Genomic DNA, 15,784 nt, shown 5'->3' with positions numbered 1-15,784 from the left:
GGTCACCAGTCATATATTCTAGAACCGTGCGGGTCCATGAATGATTTGCTACCACAGAAATCAAAGGAGGTGAGGAGACTGACCGAGTAGTTGCACCAGTCACTCCCAAACAAGTATTTTTCCAGGGGACCACACGGACGACTTTTTTTTTTTAGAATTACACAGTACAACATGCATACTCATTCCTATAAACTCACGCACGCAAAACCCCACCCCTATGAGCTTCTTCGAAGACTGAGCCGGTAAATCCTTGAGATTGCGAAGTCACCACAGGCGAGTGTCGACGGGAACGTCGCCAACCACTGAAAGCACAAGCGATTAAATCCTGAAATATTCGCTCCCACGGGGAGTCGGGCTCCGAGGTGCTAGTGAGGCTCTTGTAACCACTAGGCTATAGGCTCTTCCGCCACAAAGACGACACTTGCTATGCTAGAGGAGACCACGGACCACGGAGGTGCCTAATCTCTCAGCCCATGGGTGCAGCCCACTCCCTTTCTCCTGCATGGGCTGGCACCGGCCGTGTGAGTTGGAGCAGCAGCCGCGCCTCTCTCTCCCCTTCTCTCTCTGACGCAGCGGCTCCAGCCATCAGCTGCCTCCCTCTCACTAACGAAAAGACCTCAGCCGCTAGTCTCTTCCCCTCATCTATCTTCTTCCTCGCATCGTTGTCTACTCGTCGGGACACGCCGCCCAGGTTCAACAATGAAGAAGGGAGAGCATGAGCGCGTGCTAGCTATCCCTGACGATGCGTCGCATCATCTCGCTGCTCCGCTCCTTCTTCCTCCTACCACACAGTGCAGCCGGTGGTGTCCGGCTCCGCCTGAGATCTCACTGGCGCCATCATTGAGCTCTGCACGCTCCGCTTGCTCCTGCTCTCGCCTAATCGCGCATGTGCGCCACAGTAGTGTCCAACACATCGCCCCACACCTCAAGCACGAGGACACATGGCCGAAAATATCCGGTGTAGTGAACAGATCTCGCTGCCGAGCCACTAACATGGCCAGCCTATAAATAGGTCCACTTGTGAGACCTAACACTTTTACTATGCCACCGCGTTCACCCCGGCGAGCCGTCGCCGCCGCCACCGCCACGAGCGTCCCCGTCGTCGAGAATCCACACCATCCGTTACTTCTACACAAATGATTTTGCAAGACACTGCCCATTTATTAATGCATGAGGGCACACTGGGCGGCCGCCTTCGTTAATTGGTGGTAGGGCTCACGGGCGAGCGCCCGCCTGTGTTAATAATTAATGGAGGCGGGCACCTTAAGGCCACCGCCTCCGTTAATCAATTACTTGAGGTGGGCAACTTAAGACGACCGCCTTCGTTAATGGACTATTAACATCATCCGCCTCGATTAACCCATTAACGAAGGCGGTTGAGGTAAGTTGACCGTCTCCGTTAATGGGCAATTAACGTTGGCAGCTGCCCTTATAATGCCCGCCTCCGTTAATGGATGGCTATAAATGCATCCCCTAACCACCCCCACCTTCTTCCTCCACGAGCTCAACCTCTCTATTTGACAAGTTTGAGCTCTTAAAACTTCGAAAATTCACCATTTTTAAGAGGAGAAGTTTTGCTCTTGGATTCCTTGAAGGAGGACACCGCAGGAGGTTGCTACACGCTCCCACATCCATATTCTGCTCTCTTTTTTCAAGATTTGGGTGATCTAGATCTAGATCTAGAACTCGTTCTTCATTGAGGAGAGAGAAAACAGATCTAGTTCTTTATTTGCTACAATTTATTTGTAATACTGCTATACTTATGTCTTGTTCGCTGTGTGTGCAAGGTTCGCTGGCATGGAAATGTTAGAATGGATGTACCAGACATCGAGGCTAACACCGGCCTACATAGGTCAGGTGAAAAAGTTTGTTGACACTGTGAACACTAAAATTTGGGAATTTTATTGCCAATGGAGTCTACAGAAGGAAGCTAACAATTTGATGAATATTGAGTTAAAAACGGTTTAATTGTTTGAGTGCAGTTCTTCAATTTTCTGTTTGAGTGCAGTTCTTCAATTTTCTGGCTTGCTACCGATGTTACTAGATTCCTATGGTTTGCTTGTGTTGTCGTGTGCTGTGTAACCATGTTGTTATGCTGCACATGCCTGAAACTAGTTTGCTAGATGTAAGTTAAAACTTGTCTTCTCTACCGGAGAAGAGATATACACCTACTCAGTAAAAAAATAAAAGATAACAACACCTTGCCGCCATGTTTTGCATGTTTAGGTGTGGTTGTGTTGCTGTAGATGGATGCTATGTTTGTGAGCAACCCCTATGTTTGCATCATGTCATCCATGCCATTCCTTTGTGCATTTCCTTTGTACTTATGCGTATGAATCTTGCCGTTGCTTTATCGACCAAATCTATGAATGCTTATCGGCCTTGACCTCATGTTGCTGCCCCACCAGTCCCAATCTCATGTTGATCGTCGATCTGGAAATCTCCTTGGTGGACGCAAGGTGTGTGTGGAACTAAGGCAAAAGTCTCATGCTCGGTTGTCTTCGGTAGTTAATCTATGTTTTTCTTGTGCTGTCTTTATCTTTGGATCACCTCCTTGTTGACTCCGAACCTTATGGCCATCTTTGTTTGCTACCCCTCCTTCACATAATGCTTGTCCATACACGACCCAATCAGCTTCACATGTGATTTCTCGTTGGTTGTATGCTCACTAATGGTGTCTTGATTAATGACTGACGGTGCCACGACGAAACTGAGAGCCTCCTGTGGGCGCGCACACAAGGTTGAGTTGCTCGGCACATGCTAGTATCGAGGTTTGTAATCATGATCTATTATGGAACTACATCAATGTGTTATCTCATCGTGAGCTTTTCATCTGTTATCTCTCCATATCCTATCAGGAGAACCATATATTAGATCAGATGTAGTAGGACTTCCTTCGGAAGTTGCAAAGAGGATAACCGTTGAGGAGCTGGTAATGGACATAAGCATCAGCAGACTACAAGAGGTGTTAGACAAAGGACTTTGATGGTGACTACTTGCATACGGATGTGTCCTTTGAGATCGCTTGCTGCAAAAGTTGAAGCCTTGGAGCTTTTAGTGTTGAGAGACAACTGATTAGTTACCATAGTGGGACAGCTAATCTCCAGCTTGGTAATGACTCTTTGGTAGCTATGAAGGTTGTGTCTTACAGAACAATGTTCAGCAAAGAATCTACAAACCAGGTAGTAATGTTTGTACCACTCTTAATTCCATCCATTGTTTCATGGGAGTCGATGAAGGAAATTCTCCAGACAAGAGCTAACTATAAAACGACATCGAAGATCAGAGAGCTGTCCTTCCCTAATAGCCTCTCTTGTGCTCAGGGGTTAAGTAGCCTTGTATTATCACAACAGTTGAAAGTGGATGACATGCTTCTCTTCCCTTGAAAGCCTTTCGCTTCGAATCTCGGGACGAGATTCTATTAGGGGGGGGGGCTGTAACACTCTAGGTGTTAGTCACAAGTTAAGCAGTGGGTATGGACTGAAACAAGTTATGTCAAGTGATGGTCATGAGCTTTAGTTCAACCTCTTTACATGTGGTGACGAAAGTGTTGAAGCCTTTTCCCCAAAAATGAGCCCCAGCTTAAACTTTTTGAAAGACAAATACAAACTCTTGTGCTTGATGTAATTCTTTTCAAACAGTGCTTGCGTAGTGTTAATCATGTCTCTTTCAGATGCATCACATAAGCATGAGCATAATATTGAGTGGATGCATTTGTTTGTTCATGTGATATTTTGTTTGCTATGCAACCCTCTTGGCGATGTTTGATAATATAACCGAGTGTTGTTTAATCACCTAAATAAACCAAGGACAATTTAGGATAAAAAATGTGGTAGGGTTCATATTGATGAACTAGCCTAAAAATGCTTCTAAAGGTTGGACTGATAGTTAGCACCTTTTTCATGATGCTGTTCTGACCAAAGTAGAACTGCACATTTTGTATTTACTTTGGTGTTTGACCCTTTAGGAAAGTTGTGGTTTAGTTTGTCAGCTGCAAACTTTGTTTCTTGACCAAGGTCTAATTCCACATCTAACCTTATCAAACAGAGGTCCCAAGTTCTAATCTGCTGCTGTTTTCCCTCTCCAAAATAATTCTAAGTCTGGGCTGTTTAGCCGGCAATGACAGTTGGCATAGCACGTTCCCGTATTTTTGTCAAGCACCAATATTTGATCCAAGAATGAAAGTTTGGGCTCAGTTGGACATCATTTTGATCATCAAGTTGACGTTTCCTTAATCGCTATCAACACGCTGCCACTGCCACTTTAGAGCCTAATTAGCTGCTAATAGAAGACTCTAATAGCCAGGCGCCCTTAATCAAGTTTGTAGAGCAACCAGAGATCAACAAAGCTGGTTTAAGCACTAGGATCCGAATCTGCTGGGAATATGTTGAAAAACGGACCCGAAGTCAATCAGCCTCGCGCCCACCAGGTGTCTAGGGAATGTCTCCGTGGCAGCCATGCGCGAGCTGAGCGCCCCACCTCCTTTCCACGCGCTCCTACCTCCCCCTTGCATCGATGCGGTGGCAGCCGCTCCCTCCTCACTCGCGCTCACTTCCCCTCACCTCCCTTGCTCTCCTAGCGCTCGCCCTCGGCTCGCTGCTGTGCTCAGCCGCGTCCGCCAAGCCGGGCCAAGCCCTACCGCCGCAAACTCCACCGCCACTGTAGCACCTCAGCCCATATCCTTGTCTGCCAAGCGCACCACCAAACCTCCTTGATGCCATCCCTTCCCTGCTTACTCAAACCCTAGAATCCTGAGCTTGAATCGCCAGGTCCGCCGCCGAGTTTGCTGCTCCTTGCGCAGCTTTGCGCTCTGCTGCATGGCCGCCATGCGGAGGAGCCGTAGGGAGCCCTCTCTGGCCTTCCTCGGCCATGCCAGACACGCCCTCACCTTCGCCATCGCGCACGCAGCCGCTATCGAGCACCACCGCGCTGAGATTTGGCCGACCCCATCCGTCGTCCCTGCTCTCTCTCCGTGGGAAGAAGAAGAGAAGGAGAAAATTGAATCAGAAGCTTTTCCAGGGCTCCAGTTGCAAAGATCGTGACTCAAGTGAATAGTATGAAACAGTGCTTAGAACTGCAGGTTGTTTGTGAAAAGTCCAGAGATCCCGGTGCAAAGTTTTTTTCCTTGTTGGTTTAATCTTTTTCTTTGTGCAAGGAATCGGCTGAAACTTCTAAAATGCATAGTAATTCATAGAAAAATCATAAAATAGAAAATAAAAATGTTTTGAAATCTTTCTTAGTAGATCTATGCAGTAGAAGTATAATGTGGCATGTGTTAGTACAAAGTTTTCTCTGTAGAATTATATTTATGCTATTTAGGGTTTTCTATGGTTAAATTCATATCTGTAGTTTCTGTGCTCCATATGTTATGAAAATTTTATGGTGTGCTACTCATGTGATTCATGTGCTGTGGTAAAAATTTCAGATTTATTTGTACATATATGACTGAGTTATTGATTGTGCTTGTTAAATGGTTTATCTCTGTCTCTACAATAAAAAATACGGAGAGGGTCTGCCCGGTTGTGGTGAAGCCGCAGCGCCATCACACCTCCGTAACTCCTATTTGCGCCGACATGTGGGCCAGGCGCCCAGGAGCACGTCGCCCGCCTCGCCCTCCCCAATCCCCATCCGCATCCGTTGCCGCCCACCTCGTCTCGTGCTTGGTCATGACGCCGCCGCACCACCTGGACGCCATGCCGCCCGGCCACCTCCCCTCCCCGTCTCGGCCGAGCGCCCCCTGCCCCGCGTCGCTGCGCCACCTGGCAACCGCCCTCGCCTCCCTCTCTTCCCTGTCTGCGGAGGCCGCCGAGCAGGGCAGCGGCGCAGGCGTTGATCGCACAGACCAGATCCCGCATCCGAGCTCTGGTCGTCCGGCGGGCAGGCGGGCACCGGGGAGGCGTCACCGCGTTGCAAGCCGCAGCGCGCAGCCGGCAGCTGGCAGCCGAGCCCGGCCGCAGGCACTAAACAGCGGGCAAGCCGTTCGTGGGGATGCCCCTTTGTCCCTCTGTGCCTGGTGGAGTCGTGTGCTCGTGGACGGTAGACCATGAGGTGTTTGACGAAATGCGTCACTGGTGAGGATTTCATGTGCATCTATTTCTATTTTACCAGACGGGTCCTCTTCATATTGATCTAGCATGCCTTCATACACGAGGTAAATGAAAAGGATAAATGAGATATTTTATTTACTTCTTATAATCTATTTCCGGTCAAGCTGCATTGTGACTGTGCAACTAAATCTTTCTCCATATATGACATATAAGAAATATTAGCCATTCTGCATATCAAACAGACTGAGAAATGCAGTCAAAGACCTCAAGATATGCCACTTTACTCTCGGGATAGGCTATTTTGATCTACTGTCATTGTCCTTTTCTTATTTGAACTGGACTCCACAACTGACTGAGCTTTCCAGGAATGAACTGGAGGAACCTACTGTAGCTTGGACTGGCCACTTGGGACCTTTACCATCTGAGTGACATAATAGAGCACACATGGGCCATAAGATCAAGTGTACGATGGTTATGGAGGTGATGACAAAAATTGGGCAACCTAAGGCAGCAACTAGCTTCGGTCAAAAAAAAGGCTGCACTTCCCTGCTGAAAAAAGGTGTGTTCGTACTTCAGTGTTCACATTCAAATGCATTGATTAGAAGATGTTTCTGTACGAAATTACTTCCATCTTCATTTTCTTGTATCTTGTATATGCAAAGACTTCAAAAAATGAAGAGCCGTGTCACATGGATTGTATGTATTACTTAACATGTTGGCTGTTTCCATGGAAAGCTTTTTTTTTCCGTTGAAATTTGCATACTGATGCTTACTTTGTGATAATTTGTAAGTTAAACTTCCTCAATTCAACGTAATACTGACCATTTAATGATAGCAAATTTGGTTAACCTTTTTGATTAAAGTCTGTTTAGTTTAGCAGTTCAATCCCTGCCTCTGAGAATTCCATTTCTTACATTGGAATCTTGCAGCTTACATGCACATACTACTTATATTTTTCTTACACTGGATTTCTTTATTTCCCACTGTATGTAATTTCAACACTTGGGATAATATTCTGAGTGACAGACTTTGTTTGCATCTTGCAGGTGTTAAGCCAAGATGAGACACCCTCCTTTTGCAGTTTGGTGTTTGGTACTATAAAGTTTCCATTATGATGCTAATGGCTTATTTATCTTACATGCTAGCTAAAGTGAGCACCCTGTACTATCAATCCCTGTAGATATATTTCTGTATTGCTTTCTCTCAGATATGTGCTATGCTGATATCTGCATATATGCACCTCATGGCTGACTTACCAAAGAGTGGCTGTAAAAGCAAGAATGGATGGATATGCTATATCATAGGAATACAACCTAAGCAGCATTGGTTGGCAAACAAAGAAGCAAAAGCACGGATGCGAAGGACCTTAATCTGTCAAGGAGGTGAGGAGATGATGTACCATGTATGATTAGTGGACGGCCAGACAAAAGAAATTTCGATGATGTGGCTTGATGTCAGAGTAGAGAATTAACCATTAATGACTTTTAATGTGTACAATCTATATAGGTCATATAGATCTTGTCATTATGAACCACACTCTTAACATCGTTTTTTTGTAATGGTACAACATATGTCAAACTTCAATTCTAATGGTTATAATTTTTTTCCCGTTGCAATGCACGTGCATTAACCTAGTAAATAATAGAAGTGTGTAAAAATAGAAAATGTTGTTCCACTATTGATGACCAAAAACTGCCTCACTGCCATCCCTATTGACGACGACTTGTTTGAGGAAGATGTCAATGCGTAGGAGGTGAGGACGTCGGCACTCATGATGACTAGGCCTTAATAAAAAAAAGCCGGTGTAATGCTGTAAGTGATGTAATACGTTCCTCAAATGCTCCTGTGGTCTGTCTTCAAGAAACCAAAATTGCTATTATGAATCAGAGAATTTTCCTCTCAGTTTTTGGCACTACTTATGACAAGTATGTGGAACTGCCAGCTGATGGTACAAGGGGAGGGATCTTGATTGCCTGGAAAAGCAATATCTGTCAGATCCTAGCTTCCAGAGTGGATAATTATTCTATCTCAGTTCAATTTGAGGAACAAGAAGGTCGCAATTGGTGGTTTACAGGAGTCTATGGTCCTCAAGATGATGTTGATAAGATAGCACTCTTGCAAGAGCTTCGTGATGTGCGAGCTTTATGTTCTGGCCCATGGCTGATAGCGGGGGACTTCAACTTAATATACCAAGCTTCTGATAAAAACAATACCAATTTGGATCGAGCAATGATGGGTCGGTTCAGGTGCTTCCTAGATGATGTTGAGGCTAAAGAAATTCCTATGTTAGGAAGGAAATACATATGGTCTAATGAAAGATCTTCTCCCACCCTCGTGAGGCTTGATAGAGCTTTCTGCTGTGTTAATTGGGAGGATATCTTCCCTGATGCTGTCCTGCAGAGCAGCGCCTCAGTTGTGTCTGATTATTGCCCACTGGTTCTGGGTTTGAAGGTTAGTACAAGAGGCAAACGCAGATTCCATTTTGAGAGTTTTTGGACTAAAATGTCCGATTTTACAGAAGCAGTTCAACAGAATTGGAATGCTCCAGTATCTTCATCCTGTGCAGTTGAACGGCTCTTCCTCAAACTTCAGAGACTTAGCCGGGACCTTCAGAAATGGGGCCAACGGAAAATTGGTAATGTCAAGCTTCAGCTAGGGACATTCAAGGAAATTCTGCGTCATCTTGAGATTGCTAGGGATTCCAGGGATCTTTCTCCAAGTGAGGAATGGCTGAGGAAGAAACTTAAGCTTCACTGTTTGTGATTGGCTTCTCTTGAACGTACTATTGCTCGCCTCCGTTCTAGAGTTCTGTACTTGAAGGAAGGTGATGCTAACACGTCCTTTTTCCACCAGCAAGCCCGTTACAAGAAGAAGAAAAACTTCATTGCAAAGTTGCAAGTGGGTGATCAAACAGTAGTCGACCAAGAAGATAAACAGGAAGCAGTCCTGCGGTTTTATGAGAATTTGTTGGGCACGGCTGAGGAGAGGGAATATACCATTGACTTTGCAGAAATTGGGATTCAGCAGCATGATCTCTCTTCGTTGGAGAGCCCTTTCACAGAGGAAGAAGTATGGGCTACAATAAAGGAGATGCCATTGGACAAAGCCCCAGGACCCGATGGATACACAGGCAGATTTTATAAATCTTGCTGGGGTATTATCAAAGACGACATCATGTCGGCTTTATCGGCTATACATCGAGGTCATGTGGCTCATTTCAAGCTGCTCAACACAGCTTTCATCTCCCTTTTACCAAAACAGCAAGATGCCAACTCGGTCAAGGATTTCAGGCCCATAAGTTTAATTCATAGTTTTGCCAAGCTGGTGACAAAAATCATGGCCAACAGACTGGTTCCTCTCTTGCCAAGCCTGGTCCCTCCCAATCAGAGCGCTTTCATTAGAGGAAGGAACATACATGATAACTTTCTTTTTGTACAACAGATGATCAAGGCTTTGCATGGGAAAAAAGAAGCGCATGTTCTCCTAAAGTTGGATATCTCAAAAGCCTTTGACTCTGTCTCTTGGCCTTTTCTGTTGGAGGTTCTTCGCCATCTGGGCTTTGGACAGCGGTGGTGTAACCTTATATGCTTGGTGCTGTCTACTTCGTCTACTCATGTATTGGTTAATGGTGAGCAGGGGTCTGGTTTTTCCCACCATCGTGGTCTTAGGCAGGGTGATCCTCTCTCACCCATGCTATTCATCTTGGTAATGGATGTTCTCAATTCCTTGATAAAATATGACACTAGACACCACCTTCTGCAACCCCTCGCGGTTCAACAGACCATTCATAGGGCCTCTTTCTATGCAGATGATGATGTTATCTTCCTTCGACCATGTGTGGATGATCTCAGAACAATGAAACATATTTTGGATATTTTTGGTCAGGCCTCTGGACTCCATACAAACTTCTCCACGAGTTCAGCTTTCCCAATTCAGTGCTCACAGGAAGAGGTACAGCAAATTTTGGAGCACCTGACATGCTCCACAAAGGAGTTTCCGTGCACTTATTTGGGCTTACCACTTACAATCAGAAAACCTTCCAAGGAAGTACTCCTGCCTCTGATTGACAAGGTTGCTGGTTACCTCCCAAGCTGGAAAGCCTCCCTGATGAATAGAGCAGGCCGCCTGATTATGACTAGGGTGGTTCTCACGGCTTGTGTGATACATCATCTTTTGGCTATTGACCTGCCCAAATGGGTTATCAAAGCTATTGACAAAAAACGGTGGGGTTTCCTTTGGAAAGGACAGCAACAGGCAAATGCTGGAAATTGCCTGGTCTCATGGGAAAAGGTACAACGCCCTTTGGAATATGGAGGTTTGGGCATACACAACATTGAGTCCTTTGGTTGGGCATTGCAGATTAGATGGCTTTGGGCTAAAAAAACAGATCATTCTTGTCCTTAGGCTGGTCTTCATATCCAGGTACCCCAAAAGGCTCAAGCCTTATTTAACATGGTAGTGGTCTCGGTTGTTGGAAATGGGGAAACAATCCTATTCTGGAAAGACAGATGGTTGGATGGAAAAATTATGGCTGAAATTGCTCCTAATCTGTTTCAGACTATTCCTAAGAAAGTTGTCAAATCTAGAACAGTGGCACAGGCACAGGCGCTGGGTTTCAGATATTAGAGGAGGCCTCTCAGTGGAGGTCCTGATGGAGTACCTGTTACTTTGGGATCAGTTAGATGGTGTCCATCGAAATCAGGATACCCCGGATCAACACCTCTGGAAGCTGACCCAATCTGGAATCTACACCAGCAAGTCTACATATGAAGCCCTTTTCATTGGCTCAATAAAGTTTATCCCATGGAAAAGAATCTGGAAAAGTTGGGCTCCCTTACGCTGCAAGTTCTTTGTTTGGCTGGCTATTAAACAGCGGTTATGGACTGCTGACCGGCTGGCCAGGAGGGGCCTGCAGCACCCCCCGGCATGTCTGTTCTGTGACCAAGCGCAGGAAACAGCCCCCCACCTGCTGTTATCTTGTGTTTTTAGCAGACAAATTTGGGCTTTGGTCTTCTCACATCTCAATCTGGTAGTTGATGTGCCGGTAAACTCCTCTAGCTTCTCAGCTTGGTGGGGCAAAGTCATTAGAGCTGCTCCAAATCAGTGGCGAAAGGGTTTAAATTCGCTCATCATTTTGGTGGCTTGGGAGATTTGGAAACATAGAAATTCTTGCGTGTTTGAAGGTGTTCTCCCTAACTCCTAGGTGCTCCTGCAGGCCATAACAAATGAAAGCACCCTGTGGTGCTTGGCTGGAGCTTCTAAGCTCAAAGAGCTGCTTGCTAGGTCGCTTGTAGCACCATCTTAGGCTTGGTGCACTCTGGTCAGGTCTTTCCTTGTTTTGGGTGTGTAGTGTTTTGTGAGTGTTGGGATGTGTTTGGTACATAGTCTTGGGGCTCTCACCCTCTCTATGTACTTTCTTTTCTATCTTAATGAAATGACACATAGCTCTCCTGAGTAGTTCGAGAAAAAAACTAACAAAGCAACGTAACAGTATCCCTGTGAGGGTGGATACTTTTTTCTTAATTTAGATAGTCTGATACGGTTTATAATAGTGTAAATCTCCTACAACTAAAAAGAACAAAAGTAAGACTATTTTTTCGTGCGACTTTTTTTGGGGTCGTCTTCGCTCTGCCTCCCCTGCGATACCCGCCTCCCGTCCGCGTGCAAGTCGCTAAAATGCCGCAATCAACGCCCCCACCCACCCCATCCCCATCTTCACGCTCGCGCACGCCAATGCCTCCTCTCTCTCTCTCCTTGCCCTCGCGCCACCGCTCCATCACCGTGCTCGCCCACGCCTCCTCTCCTCTCCCTCCCTGCCCTACACCGGAGACCACTCCACGCCTGCACTGGCACCTTGTCAAGTTGGTAGCCGCCGGAGACCCCGACGCGCCACAACTGCCCTCGCCCTCGATTGCCGAACCGCTGCCGCAGGGGCTATGGCAAACGTCGACGCTGCGAACACAACCAAGCCATCCCCTCTGTCGACATCTCCTCCCGCGATGCTCACCCGGCCTCCTCTCCGGCACCCTCCCCGACCCAGAAGGCCGCCCGCCACGACCTTGGGCGCATCCTCAACACCAGCGCCCAGGGCACAACCTCCGGCGACTCCGTTGCCGCTGCCTTCTCCTCTTCCGGCCCACAGCGCCTCCCCCGACCTCCTCTTTGGCGCCCTCCCCGACCTAGAAGGCTGCCCCAGGGCCCAAGGCCACAGCATCCACCCAACAAGCCACCTACAACGAGGATCTTCTCAACGCCAAGTCCACTGAGGTGTGTTGCTTGTGCTCCTAACCTGGTCACCAAAATGTTTCCTCCAGCAACACTTAGGATACATTTCAAATCTAGCAGGAGTCAAACTCTGAAAACTTCATGTGTTCCAGATAGGCAGCTATGATTACCCCTTCAAACAGGAAGATCAGGTTGTTAAGCAAGCTTTTTTTATAGCTGAAGAAAGTTCTCCAAAGTTCTGACTCATAATCATAACAAAATAATCAATTTCAGTATATACGCTCTGCTCCTTTGATGGTGGTCGTTTAGTACCTGAGGACTCTGCACCATTGTTGCCTGAGTGTATTGCGTCAGCACCAATTTGTTCACTTGCCTAGATATGCAGCAGCACTGATGAGTACTTTTTTCGTCTAAGCAGTCTGTCCTCCATCTACAATGTTCAAAAGAATACAAACCAAGAGAATTCATTGTTTCTATCATTAATATCTATATATATGACTACATCTACCTCAACTTGATTTTCGGTCAGATAAATATTTTTGAACTCTGTTTTATTGCTTGTTTTGTTGTTTATGCTAGGGAAGAAGGCCAGGGCTGAGGTGAGAATAGGGCATCCAGGTGGCCATTTAATTTTTTCTTTGTCTTGAGACTTTGTATTAAACCAAAAATGTCACATGCAGTCATATGCTTATTGATGCCAATTTTTTTATAGGCCAATTCAGGAGGTGAGCAGCCGTTAGTATAAGCTACCTATTTCCCAGGTTTGTTCAGATATTCCACATATCAATTTTCTTTCCCTATAGTTACTTTGGGTGTAAGACATCAGATATATATATGCATATCTATCTTGTTCCACCTGTGACTGTTGTGCTAACTTTTAGATGTACAATATAGGGTATGAATCTTATGAGAATGTTTTTTTCTAATCCCCTGATGTGGAGTTGTACCATTGTTTTTAATATACTGAAAGTAGTAGTCTCAGTGTGAAGTTTGGACTTGGGATGACAGCTCTGGTCTTTGAAACGATTAAACGATCATCTCTAGATACAAAACAACAAATTAATAGATGTACTGGTCTGCACTGATCTGTTAGCTGCAGCTGACACTTCCTATGGATAAGCTGCAGACACCAATGTAGCAGCCAACGGCTCTGCATAGGTGCAGATCAATGTAGGAGCTCTAATCTTGCACCATTTTTTCCTACAAGAAGGAATTCTTAATCATTCTGGAAGAAAAAGAAATAAATTTCAAATTAATGGGTGCTGATTCTTGTTATGCTTCATATGAGACCAGTGGTTAAATTGTGTTTAACTTTTTTGTAATATTTAAAAATATATATGTTATCTTTCATATTCATACTTTTCAACTAACTAATGGTTACCCTATGACTCCTGGATAACTAAATACTCCAAAAGGTACACTACATGCCATTGTGGTTAATTCAATGGAAAATAGTGGCTCTCCTGCAGCATTGGGTGACAAGACAAACACTACTAATGGAGGTAAACAAAATAAATCATCCTTTTACTATACACATTTCTAGCAGAACTCTCTACGTATTAGACCCTCATCCTTTACGTGATGAATTCGAGATTCAATCACTAAGAAAATGTACAACCATAATTCAACGGGTTTCTACTGTCCTAAGTAAAGTCATGGAAGTATCATGCCCTTGATGGAAAGATGATTTAATCCACTTTGACCATAGAGTTGCAGATGCTAGCCAATTTGACTTTAAAGTGGTAACTACTTTTGCAATGGAACCTCCTCCTTTTATATTTTACTATATATATACAATAGTAACAATTTAATGCTTCCTCAGGAAGTCATCTGGTTATAATGTTCTACTTGCCATGTGTGGGTGTAATGGCAAAAGGATAGAAACACCCATTTCCACTGTGAGTATTCTTCTTTGTACATAATTTCCTTTTTTATCACCTACTTACATTTTAACTATATGTGTATAAAAATCTGGTAGGATGCATATGAAGTGAGGAAGCACATCTTGCTACAACTGCTCACATACACGGGGAACCAAAACCAGGCCAACATACCTGGAGGTGTACGAGATTATCTTCGACGTTATATTAGTCTCACAAACAAAAAACAATGAATTGTCGCTTACTTTTCCTCTGTCTTGGTGAAGTCAATAATATCGTACTGGTTTTCTTTATTTCAAATAAATTAGTTTGAATTATGTGTTTTAATGTTAATTATTTGTGATGGCATGAGATTTTACATATATTTTATTTGTGTAGTTGTATGTCATGAGATGTTTTATAAACCCGTAGCAACATGAATTTAGTTTAATATAATAGTCATTTTGTGCACTTTGAATAGATGATGGACATAAATTTAGTTTAATACAATAGTCATTTTTTGCATTTTTATTGGTCGTTCAAAATATGTGGATTGAGCAATGTTTGTCTGACATATTTGATTGCTTCATTTAGTTTGTAATATCGGAGACTTCTTGCCGATATAAAACATTATTTTAGCCGTATCACGGAAAGGTCTATATAGTAGAGTTTATGAGCCTGCGGTGCCGTGCTCTTAGTGACTGTTAATTTCATAAACTTTAATTTTTGGATTAAATGTCAGTTTAATGTCTTACAATATTGTTATCTTATCGTGTGATCCGTGTGTTTTTAGTACAAAAATTTAGTTGTCATGTAGCAACGCACGAGCACGCTACCTAGTATTTTATAAGTAAGACAAACCATCTACATGGTGTAGTAGTGAGGAATGGTTGTCTTAATCTTTTGGTCTAGTTTTCAACATCTTCCGCACATTATTTTTTTTTCTATTTCTAATGTTTCTTCTATGCGCTCACGTGATATACTTGCTCTGACATGCGCGAGCTGAGAGCTACTACGTGATGCGCTCTTCCGTGTACGAGTACGTGGGGTGGGCCGCGAATGGGGTGGGCCGGACGCGACCACGTGCAGCGGAAAACTATCAGCGACTTCTTCCATCTGAGCAGCCGGCGCATAACAGCTCCCGCTCAGCGGTCCAAGTGATACCGGAGCTGGAGCATCCAAACCTGGCCAAACGGGCCTACATCTTGCACGATGGAAACTACACGGTTAGTGGAGCCCACTATTGGGACCTCCTCGCGGGTGGGCTGGGCTAACAAAGAACAGGCACATCGTGGCTGCGCGGGCGGCCTGCGGGCCACGCTGCCGTCACATCGTGCCTAGTCGTCGTAGTGCCCTCGCCTAGAGCCGCCCACCACAAAAATGAGAGGGGTAACACGATGTGTATCATCTAGTTTTAAAGACAAAACCAGATACACACTATATGTGAGTTTAGAAAGTCAAATCTCATGTATAACTATAAATAGAGATAATATCAAAAGACAATGCTTATTACATAGCGTATTAGTACAAAAGACATAACCTTAGATAGCAAATAGCGAAAAGACAATTTCGATCTTCAAGCGAAAGCTCCAACTCCACAGGGACAGCTGACTGGTTGATCACAAGCCTAACTCCTCCAGACTATCAATCAGG

General features: G+C 44.8%; 1 protein-coding gene and 1 long non-coding RNA gene across 3 annotated transcripts; both read left to right on the top strand.

Annotated features, from left to right (window-relative positions):
• The first annotated feature begins 5,512 nt into the window (after window positions 1-5,512).
• Window positions 5,513-7,663, top strand: LOC136481537 (uncharacterized). Of its 2 annotated transcripts, XR_010764750.1 has the most exons (3): window positions 5,513-6,071; window positions 6,413-6,606; window positions 7,094-7,663. It is a non-coding gene; the product is annotated as an uncharacterized lncRNA (long non-coding RNA). The 2 variants fall into 2 exon arrangements; XR_010764749.1 differs by having other exon boundaries at window positions 5,513-6,606.
• A 616-nt stretch (window positions 7,664-8,279) lies between these two features.
• Window positions 8,280-11,250, top strand: LOC136479435 (uncharacterized). Its single transcript, XM_066477309.1, has 5 exons — window positions 8,280-8,498; window positions 8,566-8,682; window positions 8,868-9,116; window positions 9,933-10,443; window positions 10,667-11,250. The coding sequence occupies exons 1-5, from the start codon at window positions 8,280-8,282 to the stop codon at window positions 11,248-11,250; spliced, it is 1,680 nt and encodes a 559-aa protein (XP_066333406.1).
• The last annotated feature ends 4,534 nt before the right edge of the window (window positions 11,251-15,784 follow it).

The sequence above is a fragment of the Miscanthus floridulus genome, chromosome 9 (genome assembly GCF_019320115.1).
Source record: "Miscanthus floridulus cultivar M001 chromosome 9, ASM1932011v1, whole genome shotgun sequence".
Taxonomy (NCBI): domain Eukaryota; kingdom Viridiplantae; phylum Streptophyta; class Magnoliopsida; order Poales; family Poaceae; genus Miscanthus; species Miscanthus floridulus.
The sequence above is the reverse complement of the archived record's forward strand: the minus strand, read 5'-3'. Positions and strand labels throughout refer to the sequence as shown.

What these genes read in the sequence shown, in the direction of transcription:
- LOC136479435 (XM_066477309.1), top strand. Translation starts at nt 8,280, where the DNA reads ATGGGTCGGTTCAGGTGCTTCCTAGATGATGTTGAGGCTAAAGAAATT. An exon ending in ATGGGGCCAACGGAAAATTG is followed by an intron (nt 8,683 to 8,867) that starts GTAATGTCAAGC and finishes CTGTACTTGAAG; the next exon opens with GAAGGTGATGCTAACACGTC. An exon ending in GCCCTTTCACAGAGGAAGAA is followed by an intron (nt 9,117 to 9,932) that starts GTATGGGCTACA and finishes ATTTTTGGTCAG; the next exon opens with GCCTCTGGACTCCATACAAA.